This window comes from Colossoma macropomum, unplaced genomic scaffold (genome assembly GCF_904425465.1).
Source record: "Colossoma macropomum unplaced genomic scaffold, Colossoma_macropomum, whole genome shotgun sequence".
Taxonomy (NCBI): Eukaryota; Metazoa; Chordata; class Actinopteri; order Characiformes; family Serrasalmidae; genus Colossoma; species Colossoma macropomum.
Genome location: NW_023494789.1, coordinates 1,323,248 through 1,349,499, shown reverse-complemented (window position 1 = coordinate 1,349,499; position 26,252 = coordinate 1,323,248). Strand labels below are relative to the sequence as shown.

Below are 26,252 nucleotides of genomic sequence, written 5' to 3'. Positions count from 1 at the left end.
CAGACCAGTATCACTATCTACACCTTCAAATCATCAAGCTTATTCTGCTAGCATGCTAGCATACAGATTATGACAGGCCCTGTGTGGAATGATTGACAGCGCATTGATCTCTCCTCTCATCCTTGTGTCGTCCGTTCCCGGAGATAAAAAGGTGAGGAGAGGCGTCTTTTTTTTTTGTTGGTGACAGATGATACGCTCTCCAATAGAGTCGCTAAATACCCAGCGGAGACGACGTCAGGGAAAATATCAAGTGGCTCTTTAATTCAGTGAGAGAAATGTTAAGCAGGACGTGGAGAAGATGGCCAATCACACCTGACTTCTGTCTGAAAGCCAGCGTGTAAACACCAATCACACACACACACACACACACACACACACACACACACACACACACACACACTCTCAACTGGACGCCATTGCCAAAGACAAAGGGCCACATGGTCACACACTCCTGCACACATTTAAACATGCTCAAAAACATACAGAACTAGCATATCAGCTCACATAGTATTAACTGGATGATATAGGCCAACAACAGGGCCGCCAGATTCTGTAAAAAAATAAATAAATAAAGAAATTCTCTTACCTTTTTTTTCCCGATGGGGTCGATCATTTCAGGGCACATGCAAGAAAACAGAAAGAAACCAACACTTAGACTGAAATCTGAATAGTTTACCGATTGTTCGTTCGTCCTGTGTTTACACCTCATAGTTAGTCTGCAAACCTTCTACATCACATTTCTTTGGACAGGTGCTTCCAGAAAACCTCAACTAAAAAACATTAATGAAACCAGGCCTGACTCAGTCTGTAAGAACATCCAAAATCACATATTTCTACTCTAAATAGCACCGCAGAAGATGTATGCAAAAGTTTTGGCAAATTACACCTTTTGTTTATTTTTGTAAGAGAAAAAAAATTCACAGCTTTACATCTGCAGGGAACTCACTCAAATATGACACATTTCTGCAAATCTTAATGCAGGATTACCATTTATATGATGGATTTGATAGATAAATAAATAGCTCAAATAGTTTTAGTTGTATTTAGTTTTTTTGGTAAAGTCTCAGAGTTTTTTGTTTGTTTGTTTGTTGTGGGTTTTTTTTTACTCATCCATGTCAGTTGTAGACAATTCCAGACACTTTAAACCTCTCAGGACGTTGTACTTACAATCAACAGCCATGGACTCGTCTAAGCGGCTGACTGCTGATCTAAAACTATAGATAATTGTCACTTATAATGCAAGCAAACACTATAAAAGATATCTAAACACTGCTTGTAATTTCTCTGCCTGAAATGTCATTAAGAAATTGAAGTATTGAAGTCAAGACAAAAGCTTGAAGATGCAAAGAATCTCTCAAAAAAACAGCTTTTAGAATGGTCAGGTATGCAAAGCAAAACCCCCACATCACTGCCAAGGACCAACAGGGATATTCGGCTGTCTGACAAACATCACAAACATCATCTACACAGAAGAGAAATCAGAAGTTAACCTTGTGTGTGACCTCAACATCTGAAGTATGCAACACAACATTCACGTAAACCAGAAGCATTTTGCCTTAGACAAAGATCACCAAAGTATGTTTGGAGAGAAAAAGAAACAGCATTTGATGAAAGGAACTCCTTGCCAACTGTTAAATATGGGGGTGGATCTATAATGTTTCGGGGTTCTGTGGCAGCCAGTGGCATAGGCAATGTTGTGGAGACCATCAGTGAAGAAACTGAAGATAAAAAGCGGTTGGATATCACAATAAGACTATGATCCAAAATATAAATCAAAATCAACCTTGAAGTGTTTCGAGAAATGAACGATTAAGGTTTTAAAATGGCCTTCACCATCTTCAGAGTGGATTCTGGGAAAATTTGTGGGTAGATCATACTTGATGTGCATGCAAGATGACCTAAAAGTGTTCTGCAAGGAAAAAAACAGAAAAAGAACCTTTGGAGGCTGTGATTTCAGTCAAATGGGGTCTTACTAAGCACTGACTGGAAGGCCCAAACTTATGCACATGCTACATTTTATATTCTTTTTTGTTTTTTTTTTTGGATATATAAATTAAGCAAATAAATAAAAAATGTGTATTAAAACTAGCAGAAATATCTAGAAAACTAGCAGTTTCATTTCTCCCACGAAGATGTTGTGTTATTTTTTTTCACATAGAAAATCAACTATATGTAATTTGACTTTTTCATGCAACTATATAAAACTGGAGAAACATATTTGCACACACACTTTAGTTTTAACTTTAACATTATCATGTTAACACAAACACTTTTTAATCTCAACCTGCAGACTGGAAAGTGGCAGAAACCCTTTTTTAACACCCCCTGCATTCCATTTAGGCCTGACATCCCACCTGATGTGCAAAAAAACAGGTATTCAGGCATTTTTATCTACATTTACGACAATGTATCACCCCTGTCTCCTGCAGCAGAAACGAGGCAAACGCCGCAGAAACCTGTCGTCAGGTCACATCAATAATGAGCTGAGCTGTTCGCTCACATCAGCAAGGTGCAAATGAACCTCTGTGTGTGTGTGTATGTGGTGTGTGTGTGAGGGAAAGGCAGCAGCATCTGGGCAGCCGTACACTTTGTTCTGAGTGATGTTTCGTCTGCTAAGATGTCAGCAGGGCAGGTGGGTGAGAGCCTAAAAATAAAAGTTCAGCTATTACTGCTAGATTCAGTCCGACCCGAAAAAGGCCCGAAACAACCACTTACACTGTACTGTGTGATGAGAGTGTGTCTCAGTGTCAATATGATGCATTTAAAAAGAGTTTCAAGTGGAAGTGGAAAACTTTACTTACATCTGTGATACTTTAACACATTAACTTGTGTTGAATTGTATTAAATAACAGCACAATTTAATAGCTGAACCCTTTAAATGGCCGTGGCCCACAAGTGGGCTCATATAATCTAAGAATAGCTCAGCCAGTTTGCATTGAGGCCTCTATAGTTACTGAATAATAGGCTTTAGTATGTAATAAGTCTGAGATTTTAAGGGTTTAAATCAACTTTTTAACAGTGTGGACTGATGCGCAGCCTACGGCAGTTTTCATGCACCAGTGGGGTGATGATGTGGTGTTAATGCCACGATGTATCTTAGTTTCTGCATGATTACACACTTAAACGTGATGCTCCCTCTAAGGTTCTTTAGTAAAAGCAATGGTTCAATTTAGACACGAGTTCTATATAGAACCATTTCATGTTTAAATGGTTCTTTGTATGGTGAAATAGTTCTCCATTGTGGATTGCTATTGCTACAATGTCAAGCTTTAGATCCATTTTTGGTGCTATATAGAATAATTTTCAAAAAAGTTCTACATAAGTTGAAAAGAATTTTTCCGTCATTGTTGTTGAATATCTCTAAATATCCTGTTAAACACTCATGATAATAAGTTGGTATATTTACATTTATTTCTGAAGATACTGTAAATTGTAAATAAAATGGGTGCTGATAATGTTTGCCAGAACTAGTTTTATGCAACCTAAATAAATATATATATATATATATATATATATATATATATATATATATATATACATATATATACTGATATATATATACAAATATATACTGATATATATATATATATCTTAAATCAACTTTTTAACAGTGTGGACTGATGCGCAGCCTAAGTCGGTTTTCATGCACCAGTGGGGTGATGATGTGGTGTTAATGCCAGGATGCATGTTACTTTCTGTATGATTACACACTTAAAAATGATGCTCCCTCTAAGATTCTTTAGTAAAAGCAATGGTTACATTTAGAGTTCTATATATAACCATTTCATGTTTAAATGGTTCTTTGCATGGTGAAATAGTTCTTTATTTGGGTCTCTATTGGAAACTGGATTGCTATTGCTATGATGTCAAGCTTGTAACATTGGGTGCTATACAGAATCATTTTTCAAAAAAGTTCTACATAAATTGAAAAACTTTTTTGTTGTTGAATATCTTTAAAAGGTTTGACAGGATGTTTAATGATAATCAGTTGATATATTTTCATTTATTTCTGAAGACACTGTAAATTGTAAAAGAAACAGGTGCCAATAAAAATGGCCAGAACTAGTTTTATTCAACCTAAATAAATCTTTAAATAAACCTTTCTTTCAATCTAAGTGTTTATTTGAGTTGAATAAAGCGAGTTAAATTGCTTGTTACATGAACTTTTGTTAGGTTCAACTGACAAACCATTTTTTTACCGTGTTCCCTTCAGGGCTGCCCTTTAAAAAAAAGGGCAAACAGATCACATGACATCAATTCAGCATTAATTACTGAGATATATATCTATCTTAATCAACCTTTTAACAGTGTGGACTGATGCGCAGCCTACGGCGGTTTTCATGCACCAGTGAGGTGATGATGTGGTGTTAATGCCACAACATTTGTAAGCTTATGCATGATTACACACTTAAAATGATGCTTCTTCAGGGGTTCTTTAGCAAGAGCAATGGCTCTATTTAGACCCATGAGTTCTAAATAGAACCATTTCATGCTTAAATGGTTCTGTGCATGGTGAACTAGGTCTTCATTTTGGATTGCTATTATTACGATGTCAAGTTTGTGATAAAAGAAGAACCATTTTAGTGCTATAAAGAATTATTATTAAAGAATTATCAAACTAGGTCAACAAAAAAAGGAAAGAACTGTTTTGTTGTTATATTTCATATTTTGTTGTGTGTGTGTGTGTGTATATATATACACATACCCACACATATACAGTTGTTTGTTACCACATCAACTTTTATTAGGCTTAACTGACAAACCATACTGTGTTTACTTCAGGGCTGCAATTTAGAAAAAAAAGAGGTCAAACAGATCATATAACATCAATTCAGCATTAATTACTGAGATATATAGTTATCTTCACCATTTTTCCATGACATTTCAATGAGGCACTTCTGCAGAGCATTTTTAGATACCATGATGCTTTCTGGACAGAACACAGCCCGTCTGTTCAGATTGCAATAAAGAAATTGTTAGACTGAAGGAGACTAATTAGCTCTGAATGCTCTTAGCTGATGTATTACAAATGACACTTCAATTAAAGTGTACAATCACGTTTGCTCACCTTGCTCTCAAAAGCACTCTCATAACGAGACTGAAAAAAAGGATATGTATACATCCAGGCCCTTTAATAACACGTTCAGCTGCGCTATTATTGCTCAGCCTTCTGTCTCTCTCAATCTGCTCGTGATAAAGGAAACACAGCAGCACCTCCAGAGCTGAATGAGGAAAAGAAAAGAATCAAATTAGCTTTCTCTTCCATCACTCAGCTCTGAAAGCCTCTTCCCAAACTTGTTTGTTGCATGTCATTAGACGTAGAGGCCTGCGAGAAAAATGTGTTTGCGCGAGTGCTGGGGGAGCAGATCAATCAGGCTATTAATCTGGACTGAGAAATCGCTCCGTTTGTGCCGCTGCAGGTCTGACCCAGTTCGGAAATCTCCGGGTGATGAACACTCGGGACAGGCCGCAGATACACTGTGACGGTGGGTTGTTTGTCTGTTGCACACAGTGAAATGTGTGAGAAATGGCAGATTCGAAGAAAGAACCATTTGTACGGTTGCCTTCAAGTGCTTTTGGAATCACCTTAAATTGGGATTCGGATCTTGTTCTTCCAATGTGACATTGATGTGTTGTTCTGTGTATCAGTGTGAAAAGCAAAAAACACACTGAAACTGACATTTTCAGTTCTGATTTGGGACACTTTGGCTACGTTCACACAGCAGGTAGAAGTGGCCCAAATCTAAATTCACTCACCAACTCCTAAACTGACCCACACGCGCAAAAGAACAGTGCTTCATCCAGAGGTAAACAATCATGACCCCCAACGAACACCAGTCACTCCCGGAGGATCAGCTTCATCTTCACCAGCATCACAGGAGCCATCATGAAGCTTCACTGACTGACAGCTGGGCTCATCACCCAGAATGTGTTCGAATTTCTCCTCGGATTCTTTAAACTTTGCTTTCAGACTTTTAACTGTTCTTTGACGCTGCAGCCTCGTTCTCTTTTGGCCGCGTTCGGACATTTCTTTCAAAATCTCTTCGAACACTGAGCATTTTGGATGAGTCTCTTCTGATCTTTTTGTACATCAGCCCAAATGTTTATGAGTCTCACCAGCGCGAAATTAGATTGGCATAAAAGTTGCATGAATTCCGATCTGGCTGTTCAGACTGAGTCACACTGCCGCAGATCGAATACGTATCGGATTTCAGTACCACATACGAAAGCGTCTCAAATCAGAATTGAAATTGTCAGATTCAGTGTGTTTATCTGTTCACACTGACACACAGACACACATCTGTGTCACATACGGAGAAAAAGACTGGATTTGGGCCACTTTTACCTGCTGTGTGAACGTATCCTTTGATATGCGATACTGAAATCCGATACCTATCCAATATGTGGCTATGCAACTCAGTCTAAACAGCCAGATCAGAATTCATTCGACTTTTACATCAATCCAACTTGACTTGATTTCAAACTTTTAAACAACTGTGTATTTTGTGTGAGGTCACACTGTTATTTCTTAAGTTGTGTGACAAAGCTAATATTTGCATGGTGGCAAATTGGTTGCTGATGTTTCCAACTTGTTTTGATTAGCTACAAGTCCAACTTGAGTCCAACTCTGCTGTGAAGCATTTTATACTGGAAAATCAATGTGATATAGTGGATCTAAACAAAGATCACTACAGTTTCTCATTAGCTTGAAGCATTTTGTAAAACATGTTCAAACTCCACAGCGTGGAACAATCAATAGCTGACCTTCAACTTTTATTCTTTCATCATGCAAAGGATGGATTTTTCATCATGCAAAGGATATTTGTGGTGGACAATGTCAGGAAATAATTTATTTTTTTTCTAAACATCTTTTAGAAACAATTAGACCACTGAAATTTGCTGATATATCTGTAACTGCTGCTTAATTATCCTGCTGGGTAATCCAGCTTGATCAGTTTAACAGTTCAAGCTATGTTTTGAGACCTGGTTGACCAGTTTGACCATCTACCAGCTGGTAAGATGGTTACTGCGCTGGTCATCTAGCTCTGAGAAGCTGAACAAAGCTGGTCATCCAGCTCTAACCAGCTTGACCAAGGTGGTCAACCAGATTAGAATTTAAGCTGTTTTCCAGCAGGGTATGTACATTCTTTAAAAAAAGATGACTGACACCAAATTCCAGTTTTTTTTGTTTGTTTTTTTTTTAAATAAAATAAATAAAAGTAAATAAAATGGCTTTATTAGATGTTTAGTGCAAAGACACAAGTTTGCTAAATGGTAAAATTGGAATGTAACTGCATGTCTAATAAGGTGGAGGTTTTAGTGATGGAAGCTACCCATTCATCTAAAGCTAACACTGGAGCTAGATGGTGCTGAGGAGGACTTGGGTCTTTACTGTATTCTTTATTGAATACAAGTCTATTGAATATTCGTAGGAACAATGGCAAATGTAAAAGTGTATTCATATTTATTTTTAATCACAAATGTGAGCGCTGTACAGTCCTGTTTAATCTAAACTCTCCAGCTGTCAGCAGCTAAATTAATTCATTACCCAACTGATCTTAAGATTTTTCTGCAATGTTTTTTGTCAGTACACATATTAAAATGATTCTTAGCAAATACAGTGACTCAGATAAAGCTTGGCCTGCCTTAGAGCCAGTAAAGGTCTGCCTGTTAATAGTTTGTCACTGGGCTGTGAGTGAAGACTTCCACATAGTTCAATCAAAGCTTTAGGAAGGAAAGAAAAACAGCACCACCTTCCAGATGATCGGGGTAGCGTGTCAGGGATTACACATTCCTCAGCAACACCTTTCCACCATCTCTTAGCATAGCAATTATGACTAATGTACTGCCACCACGAGGGATGCATGAAAGTGTTTTAAGTTAAGGGTGCTGAAATTTTAATTAGCATATATGTGACATGAACGATGATGTCATGCAAAATGATCTGCCTTTTTTTTTCATTTGGTTGCTAATTTACACCAGAATGTGTCATGCAGTGCTATAACGAGGCGAGAGAGGACAATATATACATACAACTGATGCACATCGTTACTCTCGTTTTGGACGTACTTTATGCAAAAGAGCTAAGTGGTGACCAATCAGACTGCTGATGTGTGGCAAAGTAACCAACTGTCACAACCACAGTTTTAGGAACATTCAACATACTGAATGGGAGATGCAACGATTGATAAATGCTTCGTTATTACTTTAGATATTTTTTAAAGTTAAAGTTTAAAATAATATTATGCTGCTCTGAGGTTCAGTACTGGTCTATAACTCTGTATAGACTTTCTGTATTCGCACCTCAACTCACGTGTTTTAGCGACACAACCCAAAAGCAGTTAACAGTTGTCAGACGCGTTTAGCAACACGGCCTCAAAGCGGCCAACAGTTGTCTAAAACTAGCACACATGGGGTTTTACTATGCTCAGATTATTATAAAGTTCAGAAATGTATTATTATTATTATTAATAATAATATCATCATCATCATCATCATCATCATCATCATCATTATTAGCAGTTGCAATCCTAAAAGCATCCTCAGCATCCCCACTTCCCAAACCCCTGGCCACTGCCATAATAATAATAATAATAATAATAACAATAATAATAATAATAATAATAATAATAATAATAATAATAATATTTATTTATATAGCACCTTTCATACACTAAAAATGCAGCTCAAAGTGCTTCACATTACAACAACAGAGGAAGAAGAGAAAAAAGAGAAAAAAACTAAATATAATAAACAAATAATAGCAAAAAAAAACTATATTTTAATAAATACAATTAAAAAGCACAGGATAAAAGTATAAATAAAAAAAGAAAAAAATGCAACTAGACCATAAAATTAATAGTAATATTCCAGTAAAAACAAAGGAAACAATTAAAAAACCTAGTTAAAATTCTAAAGTAAAGAAATTAGTTTTCGACTGTTTTTTAAAAACATTCTCACTGCAGGTTTGTTCTGAAGAGTTAGTCTGTGGAGTTTTCACTCTGTTTTTACAGACGACTGGCTAAGAGGTGTGGCCAGTCACACTTTTGCTATTCTGGTTCTAAAATCTGGTCATATTTTAAGCTGGGAAAACTTATTTGGCCGATGTCAACCCAATCCGTTCAGCAGGCCATGTGTGCACGTGTTCCTGGGTGCTTGGAGGTGTGAAGGTGAGAGCTGAGGTTAGTGTGTGTGTCTGTGTGAGAGGGAGAGAAGCCGTCGCCGCAGTGTGTGATGATGTATGTGTGGTGTTTTTACCCCATGCTGGGGCTGAAAGACTTTATTAAGGATCAGCCTCATTTTCACCCTCACACTGCACCCAGTACTTCAGCCCACAGATGTTGAGAGTGAGATGTGTTTCTCTCATCACTCCTCACCCCAACTCCATTTCCTCCCCAACAACCACAGCCAACATAACCCTGTTAACACCACTGTAACCCTGCTAACTACATCCTTCAACTCTTTTCTTCACCTCAGGCTTTGGAGGGAGGAATTATGTGACACTCCTGCATAAGAACAAGCGATTTTCACAAGTCGATTCACACAAGTCCGAGTCGAGTCTCAAGTCCTCAGTACACATTTTTTGTCATTCCCTGTATTGTTTTAAAAAAAAGAGAATTCAGCTCAACTTAAAATGATCTAGTAACTGATTACATGGCTTTTCTTGAGTCGACTCAACTTGAAGACACCAGAGTTCACACAACTCAAACTACTTAGTTGAGTCAAAAGTTCTCTTAATTTTTTAGTTCTGCATCTCAGTTCAGTAAATAAAACTTGTTTTTTATACACAACTTCCCCACTGGTCAGGACTCTTTCCATCACACAATCCTGCTGGACATTCTTCCTCTTAGATACGCACTTACGGATGGCTGTGGCATCGCTGGGTCTCAAACCCACAACCTCCTGTTGGGGTGACAGCTTGAGCCCATTTCACACCAGATGAGACGCGGCGCGCATGCTAATCCGGAACCACTCCGCGAAGCTTGGTATTTCAAACCGGACAAGAGTGGTTGCTGTTTGTTTTGCTTTTTCACGTAATATAAACAGCTACATGTCCGTTTATCTCATGTAAACTTTATGTAGATTACATAACAAGACCAACAATAAAGTTTTGACTAGCTGCCTCGACTGTTGCTGGCTTTCTCACCAGGGATTTCAGTCAGTCAGCCTGTCAAAGGGTTAAAACTAGATTGGTTGACTTGTTTATTAGCCTAGATTGTATATTATAGCACAGACATTGCATTTCTCTACTGTTTCTGCATAGCATGTTGTACGTGGCACACGACAGAAATAGACCCAAGGCGTATGTTTGTGCTGCACACGAGCTTTATTGTCATGGTGCCACGTGATGCACTCAACCGGTGTGAAAGACTACACTGATTAATATAGGAGTGTACTGTGCGGCACGGTTACCACGTTTGGTGTGAAATGGGCTTTAGTCCACTGCACCACTCAGGAACACATGAAGCAGCTCAGACTTTGTGTCTACAAATGTTTGATACACTGGAGAAAATACTTTTTGTTTTAACTTTAAAGCTGGGCGTCGCCTCATGTGGTGCAGCTGTCTAATAATTCATCCCAGCATCAGGAGGTTGTGAGTTTGAATCCCAGCAATACCACAGCTGTCCAGAGGAAAATATGCCTGACGGGACTGTGTGATAGAAGGAGCGCCAGCTAGTGGGGAAACCTGTAAAAAAGGCAAATTTAGGTTGTTTATGTAACCGAGATGCAGACCTAGAAACAGCAGCTGGGAGAAGTTTTAGACTCAACTAAGAAGTTTGAGTTGGGTGAACTCTGGTGTCCTCAAGTTGAGACAACTCAAGAAAAGCCATGTAATCAGTTACTAGATCATTTGAAGTTGAGCTGACCTCTCATTTTTTTACAGTGTGCACTGCTTTGTACCAAAGCTGACCCCTAAAAAAAACCCTGTCAGGTTTGACACAACTTTAAATAATGAGTATTTCATTACAGAAGAACCTTCAGTCAGTGCTGAACAGATGTGCTACAAGCAGTAAATGCAGTGTTTAACAAAAAGAGGCAAAACTACTTAAAACTGTTGGTAAGTCTGTAGTCTATTAGCATGTATGCTAGCCTGCCAGCGTGATGGCTAATCCAGCTGAAGTTTCACTAAGTTTTAAGGAAAGTGATCTGTAATGTGCTAAAACCTCAGCTAGTTTAGCTGACAACTGTTTCCAGGTGTTTCACTTCTTCCCTTTAAACGCCACATTTACTATGTGCAGTGTTTCATTCTGTCTATCAGCCTGAATGTTTGTCTACAATGAAAGACTCATTATTTAAAACCATATCTAACCTGATGCCGCTGGGAGCTGTGGGTGAACATCTTCGCAGTAATGACTACGAAAAAACAGGAACCACAGCAAAAATCGACAGACAAACTGGCAGTCATACAAGTTAGATCACAAACTAAAGGTTATTTCATTTACCGTTTAGGTTGGCACTCCTATATTCTTATATGTGTCTTAAGTCTCAAGTCCGAGTCGAGTTTTGAGTCAGTCCACACGCAACTTGAGTCTGATTCACAGACTCGAGTCCCCATCTCTGATATAAAATTACAGTACTGTCCAACCAAGGGGCTTTATGGGTAGGGTTGAGAGGGATACTTCACTCATGTGCTCATATGTGTCCACCTTCCAAGGAATCCACTAACAAGGAATGGTCTTTTACAACATGTATAAGGGAGCTGCATTTACAATGCGGACGATAATCACTATAATAGTAAATACCAGCTGGTTTGGAATATTTTGTGTTAGCACAGGTTATGTAACATCAGTACATGTACATGCACCTGTCCTAACTTCAGCAGATTATTCTTGGAGACTAAATCTGGCACAGCTCACCACTTAAGCCAGCTGTGTTGAATAAACAGATGCTAAAACTTTAGGTTTTTTTTTTTTTGTAATTTATAGCATATTAAATATAAAATTCATATAAAATATTAATTGATATAAAAATAATTTAATTAAATATAAAAATAAATCTAAAATATTTTCCTGTTTGAATATTGTTGGTGTCACCATGATTAAATGATGTGAAAAATAATAACTGACAAAAATGGAGACTTTTGTTTGGATAGCAATGATACCGTAAAACCTATTTCCTTAAAAAGGTGGATATTCAAACAGCAGAAATGGTTAAAATCCTCATCCCTATTACCTACAACTGCCAGCGTTTCTGAACAGCCTGGCCTTTCTCCGATAATTAAAACCCACCCAGTGAGTCACGGAGCTGGTGCTGATGTGAGCAGTGTTTGATGCAGTAAGATGTGATCATGGCTGGTGGTCCCTGTGGAGGAGCTGCAGGACGGATAACAAGGCCAATGTGACATAAAGGAATCGGAGAACAGCAAACAGTAGCCAATCAGAGCCTGTCTGAGCTGATAGCATCAGCATTAGCACCTAACAGTCTTTCTCTTATTCCATCACTTTAATCACAGCTAGAGCTCAGATCAATAGGGTGATGTATTAAGCAAACTCTTAGTGCAAAAAAAAAAAAAAGAGAGAGAGAAAGATCTGACATGAAAGTGTTGAAGGGAGGCTGAACAGCCGAAGGTAAATCAAGGCTTACGCGTCAAACCGCTTGTTTTATTGACAACCTTCATTAGCTTCAGCTCAGCGGAGTCAAAGTGAGTGTGATCACAGGATGGTAAATGAAGCCTTGCTTGGTTAGAAATGGTGCATTTCTGATCGGTGAAGTTCATCTTAAATAGAATAAAGGAGGCTTTTCTTCACTCCTCAGTCGATACAGGCCAAAAACACACAAACTGGACTGTTAAACTAGCATGTTCTGAAGCAGTGTCACAAAAAAACAACACATCTGCATATATAGATTCTGCTGAATTGGTTCAGGGTGCAAAACCCATTTCTGACTTTTTAAACTAAAATCCTTTTGCTTTGAGAGACCCTGGTGACCCTTAATGAACAGTTTCTACCCACAGGCTGTGAGTCCTTCCCCTGTTACCATTTCACTCAGTCACTTTGGCAGTATTGTCATATCATATCTCTGTTATGGACAATAACACTTCAACACTAAGTCACTTTAAATAACAATAACACTGAGTCACTTAAGTCACTTTAAAATGTATATATTCTTCACAGATTATCCCTCGTTTAATATAAATATATTTATACATAGCAGAGAGGATTTTTTTTCTTGTCTTACATAGGTCCCTCCTGTCTCTATATTTTTTTGTATATTTTGCGCATATTTAATATATTTTAGTTTCAGTATTTTCTTGTATTTTTATTTTTACTTTGTTTACTTTCTGTAGAGTGATTATCTGAGCCTCACCACAAGCATTTCAATGCATGAATGTCCTGACATGTTGTGCAAATGCCAATTAAACTTGATACTTGAAACCCTGTACCATAGTTACATTTGTTTTTATTAAAGCAAAAGACTGAAAATCCCCTTTTGTTACTGACAAACCAATTGAAACCAATTGAAACTTTGCCAAATATTTTGGTAGTAAAAATTTTAGCTAATTTTGAGCGGAACTTAAAATTGCTAGCAAGTGCAACAGCTGTACATACATAAAATCATAATATTTTTCATTAAAACACAAAAAAGTTCACTTAATTAGAGGAAATGTTTTTTTTGTTTTTTTTTTGTTTTTTTTCAGTAGCAGTAGTTCTTAATGATTAAATTCTTAATATGACATTTTCTTGTGGGAATGAGATCTAACTGCTCACCATGTGGACATGAGGGGGATGCAGTCTCACTTCCTGCTCTAAAATGCCCATGAACTAAAACTCTGTGTTTTGGTAATGACATGAAAACATGGGACAGCATTTTCTGAATAAAGTTTTTTTTGTTTTGTTTTGTTTTTTTTTTTTAAACTTATGATAAATCTAAATCTTTCAATTTCACTTTAAAAGACATCAAAATATGTATACTTATAGCTTATTACTATTTCAAATAATGTTTTGGGTTTAAATAGATTATAACAATTTTTGGATTTTTTGTGTTTGTGGAACCTCACTTTGAACTGATTTGGCAGAGTGGTCCCTCACGGCCACCACCAAGCCCGTCTCCAAGCGCCTGTCTTTCCTAGGAAATTTACTGGAGACGTATGGGGAATTTGCATGAGCACCATTTCTATATAGATGATGGCTTGTTCCATTCCAAGGAAGCTCAAGTCGCTTTGCAGTGTCCTTGCTGCAAGAATCTACCACCGTCAAGCCAGCACTGGTGCCTATAACACCATCCAGAGTCCTAGAAAGCATCCTCCACTCCAAGGCTCTGCCCAGTGCTCTGGAAAGCACAAACAAGAAGGCACCTGGTCCCATAGTGCCTCCCAGAGCTCAAACGAGCACCAGCAGAAAGATCTCTGGTTCCACAGCACCTGTCAGAGTGCTGAAGATCACCAACAAGAAGCTATCTAGTCCCTCAGCACCTCCTGGTGGTGCAAAGAACACCAGTGAGAAGAAGCCTGGTCCCACAACGCTTCCCAGTGCTCCAAAGAGCACCAGTGAGAAGGCACCTGGTCCACCCAGTACTCTGAAGAGCACCAGTGAGAAGGCACCTGGTCCACCCAGTACTCTGAAGAGCACCAGTGAGAAGGCACCTGGTCCGTCCAGTACTCTGAATAGCACCAGCGAGAAAGTACTTGGTCCGTCCAGTACTCTGAAGAGCACCAGCGAGAAGGCATCTGGTCCGTCCAGTACTCTGAATAGCACCAGCGAGAAGGCATTTGGTCCATTCAGTACTCTGAAGAGCACCAGCGAGAAGGCACCTGGACGTCCAGTACTCTGAAGAGCACCAGCGAGAAGGCATTTGGTCCATTCAGTACTCTGAAGAGCACCAGCGAGAAGGCACCTGGACGTCCAGTACTCTGAAGAGCACCAGTGAGGAGGCATTTGGTCCATTCAGTACTCTGAAGAGCACCAGCGAGAAGGCACCTGGACGTCCAGTACTCTGAAGAGCACCAGTGAGGAGGCATTTGGTCCATTCAGTACTCTGAAGAGCACCAGTGAGGAGGCATCTGGTCTGTCCAGTACTCCAAAGAGCACCAGCGAGAAGGTGCCTGGACCCAGAGCGCCTCCCAGTGCTCTTAAGAGGAGCAGTGAGCAGACACCTGGTCACCTAGCATCTCATTTAAAAATGCATTTAAAGTAAATTATAATAACAAAAGGAAGAGACATTTTTGTTCTTCTTCCTGCTCTTTTTGTCTTGCAGAACTACACCATCATACCTCGTAGCATTATTGCTTTAAATGAACTTTTCCCTCTGAGACGTGAGGCATGATTAAGCCTGTTTTTCCCCCAACCTCAAATACCACCATGTAAGCTTTGACACAGAAAAAAAGCAGTAAACTCTGTCCTCTTCAAAGAAATTTAAAGTAGACAGCCTGTGCTTTGGTGTTTTGTAGGTTAAAAACAGCGCTGAATATGGATGCAGAAATTGTTCCCTGTCGGTGAATTATCAATCCTAATGGCCTACGCAGTAAAAGCAGAAATGTCAGCTGCTGCCATTTAGACGTCGCTGCCTTTAGTCACTGTAGCTCTGTGCTAAAGGTATTTATGGCAGGAGAAGAGATGAAAACTGCTTGGTTCATCAGGCAACAAGTCCAGGTTTAATGCAGGATAAAGAAAAGGCACGGCCAGTGTTTTTAAATGGTTGTCAATTACTGCAGCGATAAAATACAAACAAGTTTTAAAGCCACATTTCTTGGTGGTGGCCATTCTCCAGCAATAATTCTTAATTCTTGGAGAATGTGTGGCTTTATTTGACCTGGACATCCTCCTCCTCCTCCTCATTATCATCATCTACACTACACTGGTGGCAAAATCCTAAATTCCTGTGTTTTTTAAAAAGCTACCTAGCAAATCTCTATTCTTAGCTAACAAATTCGCTCGACTGAAGTTTTTAGGGGAACTTTTCCATGACGGTATTTTAGGATGCGATCAGACTTGGCAAGTTTAGTCTGAATAAATGAAAATTGATGCACAACAAAGAAGCAGACCAAGACCCTCTGAGCAGGTCAGTCTCGTTCACTTCAAAACGAACCAAGGTGTGGTTTGTTTAAAGTATGAAAGCAATACAAACCAAAGACGTCTAAATGGACCAAAGACGGAATGAACCATAATCTCCTTTCTGCATAACTTCTTTGGTATGAGTTTCTGCAGCTGTGTTGATGTTCAGGTGTTTTATCATCTCTTCATAGATTCTAAATTGGTATTTTTAGAACAAATGAGGGTGAGGCACATTCAAAGCCATTATGAAATGCTCGATATACACGACTGCACTCAAATATTTTATGTATTTAGGTACCAAGATTTTGCCGTTTTGTAAAAACAGTAAACCACTCGAGAAAGTTACATTTCACCCTGCAGACAGAAAAAAACAAGACATAAGTAAAACGACAGGGCCCAGATAAAACAGAGCAGCATGGTTCAGAAGGTTCGGTGAACATTATTACAGTTATTATACGTTATAACACCACCCCAATTAGCTATGACCTTTCCCTCGTATGAGGGTCATTCCACAGAAAAGTCCATTTTTGTGTCCCTAGCATTTACAGGTATATTACACTCAAAAAACATGTTAGGGTTATTTTTCAATTTATTTATATTTTAAAATAAAACAATACGTTATTTTAATAATTACATCTCAATGAAAATATTGATTTTTAAATCAATTATCTAGAATTCCAAGCACCACAGAAGTGCTTGTCTCCACAGTCATGTGTAAAGGCTCAGGCTACATGACTATGGAATATATAAATTAAATGACATAAAGAAAACAAAAGCCAAATAAATATTATAAATATATAATGAAAGTTGTTGTCCCCAGGAGTCGTGTCACTGGTGTTAGTGCGTAACAAAGAATCTCTTATTTTGAAATAAAAGTCACACTGATGACATCACTTGACTTCCTTTTACCTGTTTTCTGAGGATCTATGAAGAAAAGCTCATGGTGAGTCCACTGTGTCTTTCTGTTATCAGAGATTTTCTCATTTAGCTCATGATTTCATATGAAGCTTTGCACCCTTACATTAAATCCACGGGCTTTCAACAGGGATGTTGTTCATTGGACAATGTTGGCGAGTGCACTATTGCCCCCCCTGTGTTGACCTCTGCCTTCAGGACGTGTTGGACTGATTTAAGAATTTCCCATTCAGGTTGTTCCCACCTCAGAAGCCTAACCACGAGCATTTAGCCAAAAACTTCTCATGGTTGTCCCAACACATACTTGTTACAAGATCACGGCAGGCCCTGTGAAATCATATCTACACCAGCATGATGGCAGCTGGGATGTTTTGAGGCTTTTAGCGTACTCCAGTGTGATGCTTCATAAAGAAGGCTTTCTCAATTAGCCAGATAATTTATGCCAAAAGTCAAGCATGTTCAATATGAGGAGAGATTCCTATTGGACAAATCTCACTTTAGTCATCCAGCTAAATAGACAAATTCTGCTCTGTGGAATTCATCTCTGAGGAGAGGTCCTCACAGATAAAAGCCCTGCTCTCAACTACTTCCACCTCATACATACACTCACCTTTTACATCTAACATATAAAAACAGCACTATTTTAGAGCCAGAGAGCCGGAGCTGATGCTCAGACTACACGGAATGAACCAGATAAACTGAATGGGGAAAAAACAACAACAAAACAAAACAGATCTGGAGTCTGAATCACAAGTTCAACAAGACAGGACTCCTGATTAACTTTCAGCTTCACAAAACCAGCTAACAAACAAATGTAACTAACAAATGTAGCTGCAAAAACGTGTCTCACGAAGGTGATGATGACTTTCTCTGTCGACTCAGGTTCACTTCCTCAGGCTGTGATTAATCCTGGTATAATCAACATTTATAACGGCCAGTCCTGAGAAACATGAGATGTTGGGACAGTAAGGAAAACGCAAATGAAAACAGAAAGCAGTGATTTATAAATCTACTTTGACCTGTATTTGAGCAAAAGTAGTACAAAGACAAGATAATGTTATATCAATTTTCCTGCAATATGTTCCAAAAAACCCGGGACAGAGTCAATTTAAGAATAGGAACATAGTGAAACGTTAATAAAACATCTTATACAGGTGATGCAAGTACATCTACAAAAAGCAATGAAGTTCAAAAGCAAAACATCAAATATTGTGTTTTTGTACTGCTTTTAATTTAATAGAGAGAACAAAATGTGCTAAACACCACTTTCTGTTTTTTGTTAGCATTTCACACACTGTCCCAACTTTTTTGGAATTGCGGTTGTAGAAAGTAAAAGTATATATTCTTAATATCGATATAGTATGATGTGTTTCCTTGCTCATGCTCATGCTTCGATCAGTCCATGATTGGTCAGAAGCTCAGCCTGAATTGTCCAAGGGCTGTTTAAGATCTGAAATCCTGAACATAACCTGCCCAGAGCAAGTCAGGATTGCAGCCTGATAAAAAGTGACCCACTGTCATAAGTCAAACTTTAATTACATTGAATTAAGCTTATAAGTTAGCTGGCTAAATAAGAAATCCTGCTTCGGGAGACAGGCCTCAGTCCAGCCTATGGCAGTGATGATTACCGATTACTGTCAAACTAGAACTGCCCGTGTCCAGCAAAAACTCTCCCACAGTCTTCATAACACTCACCATCATTATGTGTTACACCACCAGGTTCAAAAGAATCAAACAAACAAAAACTCATTTTTAACCTCTTCAACTCCTTGAGACCACCGGTGGTTCCAAAACACACTTCGTCATATTCTTCATAACTTTCATATTTCATAAGCTACATTCTAAAGGAGGGGGTCGTATGAGAGCTGTAACTGTCTTCTGTCCAGTCAAATAGATGGTGATGTAATTTTAAACCCCTAATAATAAAAGAAGCTGAACTCACAAATCTTTTTTTCTGAAAGTCGACCCATTTTTCCACAAATCTGGACTATAAACTATAAACAGACGGCGTCTCTTCAGTGATCTGCTCTGTAAAAATGATTTTTATAAAATACAAAGAGTGTCTAAGATTGCAAGAGAGCAATATGTGTATGATCATAAAACACGTTCTGTTAATTTGAGGGGAGCTTTTACCAAAAAATGTATAAATAAATATATAAATAAAATAAAAATTTACATTTATTTCATGCAGTTACTGAATAATTTACCTTACGATTTGGTCATGTAAATTCAGACGGACAAACCAAAACATACCCTGGAGAATAAGAGTTACCATCTACTGTAGTCTCTCCTGTTTTGTTTCCGTTTTGCAAAGTGTGAAAGATGTGTTGCTACACAGCACTACCACAACCAAACTGTGTATGCAATTATATCAGCTACTACAACAATCGTCAACAATCACATCATGAAGCGCACTTTACTGCCACCACTATGATAATCTGTGCAACTACACATAACTGACTATCACCATAGGATGGACATGGATGCTGACCAGATGACTCTTCACAAAACTAAAAACACTTTTAGACAGCTTGTAATAGTCACTGATATCAGTTAACCTCAAATTTCACAGCACATCAGCTGGCAAGCTAACTGGTCAGCTAAAGTTATGTAAACAAAGTTAAAGTTCTATAAGACTGCATAAAAGATAATATTAAATACAAACAAAAGTAGATTTAAAATAAATAAACATGCAGCAACAGTATTCAGTCAGATGGACGACTAAAACATGAATAGGACACGTATACATGTTAATACATAATATATTAAATAATTACTCACTTTTAGCTAATCTCAGCCATATCTCAGACATTTCTCTTTAATTCATCAATGTGTTTACAATTAACTGTTCAGTCCCAGCAGGATCGAGGACAGGCGTCCAAAAAAATACTGCTCTGGGCCACTAAAACGCTACAGCCAGCCGTGATAGCACCTCTCTGCTTCAGAGCATTCAGAGACATTCAGCATCTGTAGAGCATCTAGAAAGGGGCCTTATTTGTCCAGCAGTAAACACATTAACAGTTTTGGTGCTCTTCCCAGACAACAGTGGGGAAAAGTCCATAAAAGTGGAAGCATGTGGACAGCGCTCTGCGTATTCTTTTAGAGAGGTTTTGAGAAAATGGCTCAAAAATGAAGGTTTATGTGCAATACCACCCAATCAGTGGGCTTTGGCAGTTTAAACATTAGCGATCCCATCTTCTGTTCCAAAAGCCCACCATCTCTCTAGTTATTGTGCATTTAGCAGCTGCCATTGAGGAGATAATAATGAACGTTCTGCTTGCACTGATTCTGTTTTGACAGTCTGACAATGTATATCTGTAATGATAATTGTGACGTCCATCAAAAACCTCCAACACACATCAAAATGGGTTGATGTACAGCGGTTCTCCACTGTATGGGGCGATGATGGGAGTATTAGCATTCATTCTACTTCATGGCCTTCAGCTGAACATATGATTAACCCTCCAAGCCTCAACCTCCTCTCCATTATTTCTCCTTCGTAGGTCTTTGAAATAAGTGGAGAAACTCAATGGAAAGCGCAGAGATGATATTTTATTTTTCACATTTGCATTAATATTTTGCTCCACTTTAAAGGCTTCCACTGTGGTGACTGAAAGGCACTTCAACGTCCAACTTGGTCTTACCTTATAACAGTGGTCACCAACCCTGTTTCTGAAGATCTACCTTCCTGAATACTTTAGCTCCAACCCCAATCAACCCTTCCTTGTCCATGTAGCTTTTGCCTTCAGAAGTTAGTGTTTAGATGAGGTGTGCTAGATTTGGGTTGGTTACTATGGCTTTATACACTACTTGGGGATGTGAGGATGCCTACGGTGTGAGCTATGGCGCATTTGAACCACATGGCTTGACCGAATTCAATTTTTGAGCTAATTTATGATTTTTTCACCCCAAAGTCCTTAAAAACATTTATTTAACACAAATTTGGCCTTAAACCACTCACAAGAATCTGATTATTTATCTACTAAAAATAAATTTTATAGGGAAGCGGGGCGGCACGGTGGTGCAGTGGGTAGCGCTGTTGCCTCACAGCAAGAATGGCCTGGGTTGGATTCCCAGCCGGGTGACCGGGGTCATTTCTGTGTGGAGTTTGCCTGTTCTCCTGTGTCTGTGTGGGTTTCCTCCGGGTACTCCGGTTTCCTCCCACAGTCCAAAAACATGCAGTCAGGCTGATTGGACATGCTAAAATTGCCCCTAGGTGTGAGTGTGTGTGGTTGTGTGTGTGTGTCTGTCTGTCTGCCCTGCGATGGACTGGTGACCTGTCCGGGGTGTGTCCTGCCTTCTGCCCAGTGGCAGCTGGGATGGGCTCCAGCGCCCCACCGCGACCCAGAAGGATAAGCGGTTTAGATGATGTATGTATGTATGTACTATAGGGAAGCCACACCCCAAAAACTTTTGTGGGCATGGCCAAGCCTCAAAAACAACGCTGAATCCTTAATGCTCTGCCTGATCCCAAAACTGGCTATACACCTGAAATAAGCTAGTGGACTCCCTGTCACAGCATGTTAGCTTAGAATACATAAACATAGTAAATTCTACATGATCCAACAGTGTTAGTATGTTATGTTTTTGTAGCTTGAACTTGTGCAACCCTTTCGTGAAACTTCACATGCAGTCTCGGAATGTGCCACAAATGTTCCAGCGCTTCTTTGTTCGAACACCTATTGATAGATCTGCAGTCTTGTTTTATGTAAAGAAAAACACTCTTTACATTTTGCTCTGTTTTTGTCACGTTTGACATTAAAAACAAAGTCAAAAGTGCAGACTTTAATCTGCCGATCCAGAATGTAAATGGAATTCATTATATAACTACGTACCTTATTATATAAATACGCAATCGCGTATGAATAATTATGTAATGTGGGTCACATGTATAGCAAAATGACAATAATAACTCCAGACTTCTAAGAGCTAAAGAAAAGTGCCAAAGCCTGAACCCCAGCACTCCTGCTTTGAGTTACTTTTCTTCAGAAAGAGCTCATCCTCGCAAATGGCTTTATTCTTCTCTTCTATCTTTCACAAAGATTAACACCATCCTATTACCTCCACATTAGGGGAAAAAATGCTATGGTAAATGGACTGCTACTTAAAACACTACATCCAGTGCGCTCCTCTCTCTCTCGCGCGCGCTCTCTCTCTCAACTCGCACTTCATGAATCTCTCTCTCTCTCAGCTCCTCTTTCATCAGCACTGGTCCCTGTGCACGATTAAGCAAAATAAAAATTCATTGCATTTGATTAATCCCTCTTTTTATTCAAAAGGGAGCGAGTCCCCATTGGCTACTCCTACATATCTCTACATCTACAGAGCAAACTGTTAATTTTGTTATCATTCTGGACACCCACATATGTGTGTGTGTGTGTATATATATATATATATATATATATATATATATATATATATATATAATAAAATTGATTAGAGTAGCCAATGGGGACTTTTGCATAAAGGGAATAAATATTTTGTATAAAATATTTTGAATAAATAAACACAAATACACACACAAATGTATGTACACTGTATGTACATGTATAAATATACAGGGTACATCCATTTGTGTTTGTATGTAAATGTAATTACCCATGTATCCACATGTAATATGTCCCAAACATATTAATGATACAATATGTAAGTATCTTCATGCAATAATAATATGCAGCAGTAGAAATGGCCAGGTTTTACTGGGGGAACCTTGCTTAATAATAACATAAATAATAACATAAAAAAATGAATAAATAAACTTATATTTAGCAATTTAGCATGTTGCCAGCAATGCTGCTTAAATATATAAGACATATCTGTATCATTAATCACAGCTTTAAACAGTTTATTAAGAATACTGTGCAAAAAGGAACATAGTTGTGAAAAAACAAATTATTTGGTTTATAAACTAACAGGTATGGCCATTTTCTAAAAGTTTTAGCACCTTATGAAAACAGCTCCTAAAAGGTTAATGAATCTTTCAGAGCAACTACTAAACAAGCCCTTCATCAAGGCAGAGAGTACAAGGACGCTAAACGTTTGTCAAAACATCCATTATTTAAACAAAAAGACTCAACAGTCTTGATCACGTATGATGTGATACACTTAACTAGAAGGTCAAAAATGTCCATAGCCCATTCGGTTTGGTAAATGATTGAAAAAAAAAATAAAATAGAGAGTAGATTAGACATTCATAAAACACCACTTTTGAGGTTTAAAGAAACTAGAAAAGTAAACAACCACTTTTATGATCAGTTTGGAGTTTCTCAGCTACTTCTGTCGTACCTTCCAGACACAAGGACAGACTGCTGTCTGTCTGGGTTAGACTGGGTGGGTGGACGCCGCCTCACCACCACTTCCCATTGTCTGAGCGTTTTGTTGGCTGAAATTGGAGTGCATTCAACAGCACTTCGGCTCATCGTGCAAATTCCTTAGAAACAGTGTAAAACAATTATATGCAATTTTCCCTGCCTGGACTGTAAAATCTGAGAGGGAACGCCTTTCCAGGAATAAAGTCCAGACGGTGTTCCAGCTCAGTATATCTCATTCATGGTATACAGTGTGTACAGTTGTATGCAAACGTTTGGGCACCTCTAGTTAAACGATATGTTTCATTGATTTTGTGAAAATAAGGAAACACACTCTACAGACACACATGCACACTGTGATGTATGATTACTGTGTAATTGCTGAGGAAAACTTAAAGCATAAAATGTGGCCTTTGCAGAAGTTATGACACATTTTATATTGCATGTTTTATTTTTCTCTCAATATATTGAACTCAGCAAAGAAATGGCAATTAAAGCACTAAAATAGCACAAAAATTTGCAGCAAAACACTATATTTAACTTTGTTCCTTGTGCAGAATATATTAACTTAATCCAAACAATTATATATTAACTTGTATTAAGTCAAATTTTCACTTAAACAAAAATAAAACTTGACTGGGGTGTTCAACTTTGTGTACATGTATAAGTATCTGCATAATAATAATAATAATAATAATAATAATAATAATAATACATCCAGTCCTGACACTGTAGGTAACTTATTTTTTCTCTGTTTGTCCACAAAGTAAGGACCTGAAAATGTACAAAAACACATTCCCTCTTACACACATATAGAGGATATAGTCTGAGTCTATACTGTTTACACAACACACACACACATATTAGATTCCCTTTCTATTGTACATAAGAACTGAAAATGTCAGGTCTTTATATAGCTGTGGATTTGACAGTAAATAAGAGTAAAGCAGTGTGAATGTCATGTGGATATCACTCTCTAGGCCCGAGTCACAAGAGGATGTGTTTAATTAAGAGTCCCTCTGCACTGCAGCGCAGGGATCAGAGCAGGAGGTGCTGTAGCAAATCTCCAGTTTAACTCAAACTGTACCGCTCAGCCCGTTCTAATTGTGAATTCAGCCATTGCTGACAAAAGTGTTCAATTGTGCACACACAGCTTGCATAATCTCCATAGAAATGTACTGACGGTAGAATGGGATACTCTGGAGCAGCTGCACATGAGCCTGAGGTCACCATGCTCAATGCCAAGTGTCAGCTAGAGGGGTGTAACGCCCCCCAGTACCAGGCTGTGGGGCAGTGGAACTGTGTTCGCTGGAGTGATGGAGTGGCATTTATGATCCAGAACCAATCATCCAACATCATCCAACATGACCTTACTAATGCTCTTGTATGCAATCAAATCCTCACAGCAATGTTCCAGCATTTAATGTAAAGCCTTGCCAGAAGAGTAGAGGCTGTTACTGCAGTAAAGGAGAGCAAACTCCCTGTTAATACCCTTATTTTCAGAGGAAATTGTGAATGAGCAGCTAATTTAATATACACCACAGTATAACTGTGTTAAAAGCACTGGCTTATATAATGAATATTTCCAAAGTTGTCATCTTTACCAATTTTAATAACTTGACTATTCTGCTAGTTTATAAGCACTTCATTAGTTAATTACTGAAACTAGCAACAAAAGTCGATGGCTATAGGCTTACGTTACATTTCCTAAACTGACTTGACTAACTTACTTAGTTATGTTTAGATTTACGCACTGTTAGAAATAAAGGTTCTGTTCAGGTACATTTCTGTTCATTAAGTTACAAACAGTGTAAATGTTCCCTCAAAGCTCCAACAGTGGTTTTAAGGTCTGATTGTGAACCTTAAATAAGTTTTTCCAGGTGAAAAGTTCATATTTGTACCTTTTCATAACTGAATGTTTTAAAACAGAACAATAACAGACGAGACGAGATGGGGTGTGTGGAGTCAGTAACTTAGAAACTAAGAAAACTTAACTTAGAAAATATCATTTCAATGGATTATGGAACAGTTCTGTTCTCTGACTACAGGTACCGAGATGAACCCTTGAGTTACAGTTTAGTACCTTTATTTCTGAGAGTGGAGGGACATTGCACGTTCCTAAACGTTTATCTAAAGGTTCTAGTTAAACCCACTTAGCTAATTTTTAAATGTAGTCCCTGGTCTTTTACTTTGACGCCATTTAAATCTGCTAAAAGCTTATCTAGCATTTTTATTTGACAGTTTTCTTAGTAAGTATGAATGTTCAAAAACTCCATTCTGTCATTGTGTTAGAGGTGTTAAGGGGCCATATTCTACATTTGGCTTTTTTTCTTTTGAGGTCCTCTTAACTTAACATTCGTTTTGTTTTACGTACCAAAAAAGGTCACTATTCATTTTTACATGACCATAGAATTAAATAGGCCCTTTTTTGTTACTCTTGTTACTGCGACTGATATAAGATTAATAGGCTCACCTCTGACTGGCTGTCTAATACCGTGCTAAATTCAAAAAGCACTCAGACATGAAACACTGCTTATAACTTCAGCCTGAATGGGTGGGGCTAAACTGCTGCAGGCTGAATAGATATATGTAAATTAGTTGGTTCATTTGACATCACAGAAACAATCCATTTGCAGCTAACTCTGCATATATGGACTGCATGGACTGGGAAGTAAACAGGAGATTTTATATATTCACTGCTATCGAAGAAAATCTCTATTTTTGTCATTTTTCAGTTTTTAACATAGTTTGAAAATGCATGTAGCCATTTACATTGTATGTAAATTTTATGATGAATGGACCAAAAGAAACACGCCCCAGAATGACTTGGAAAAAATTCTGGTTCCACTGACTTCCATTAAAAATGATGTAGGTTTTCCTGTAAAGTTACCATTTTGGAGATACGAGGTTTTCTTCCGACAACAGTGATAAATACATATATTGTGATATAGGCCCTTTAAGGTCCCTGAGGTCCCACAAAGTTGTTTTGCTTTGTTGGAAGTACAGCTTGTACTGTTTGAGAAGACGTCGATTTTTA

The 26,252-nt window shown here is 38.3% G+C and overlaps 1 protein-coding gene across 1 annotated transcript in view; it reads right to left on the bottom strand.

Moving 5' to 3' along the window:
• Nucleotides 1-387: 387 nt before the first annotated feature.
• LOC118807723 (protocadherin-9) overlaps nt 388-26,252 on the bottom strand; it is a 407,775-nt gene continuing 381,910 nt past the window's right edge. Inside the window, exon 5 of the mRNA XM_036569769.1 lies at nt 388-586. Within this exon, the coding sequence (XP_036425662.1) occupies nt 501-586 (86 nt within the window). The 3' untranslated portion in view covers nt 388-500. The remainder of the gene's footprint in view (nt 587-26,252) is intronic.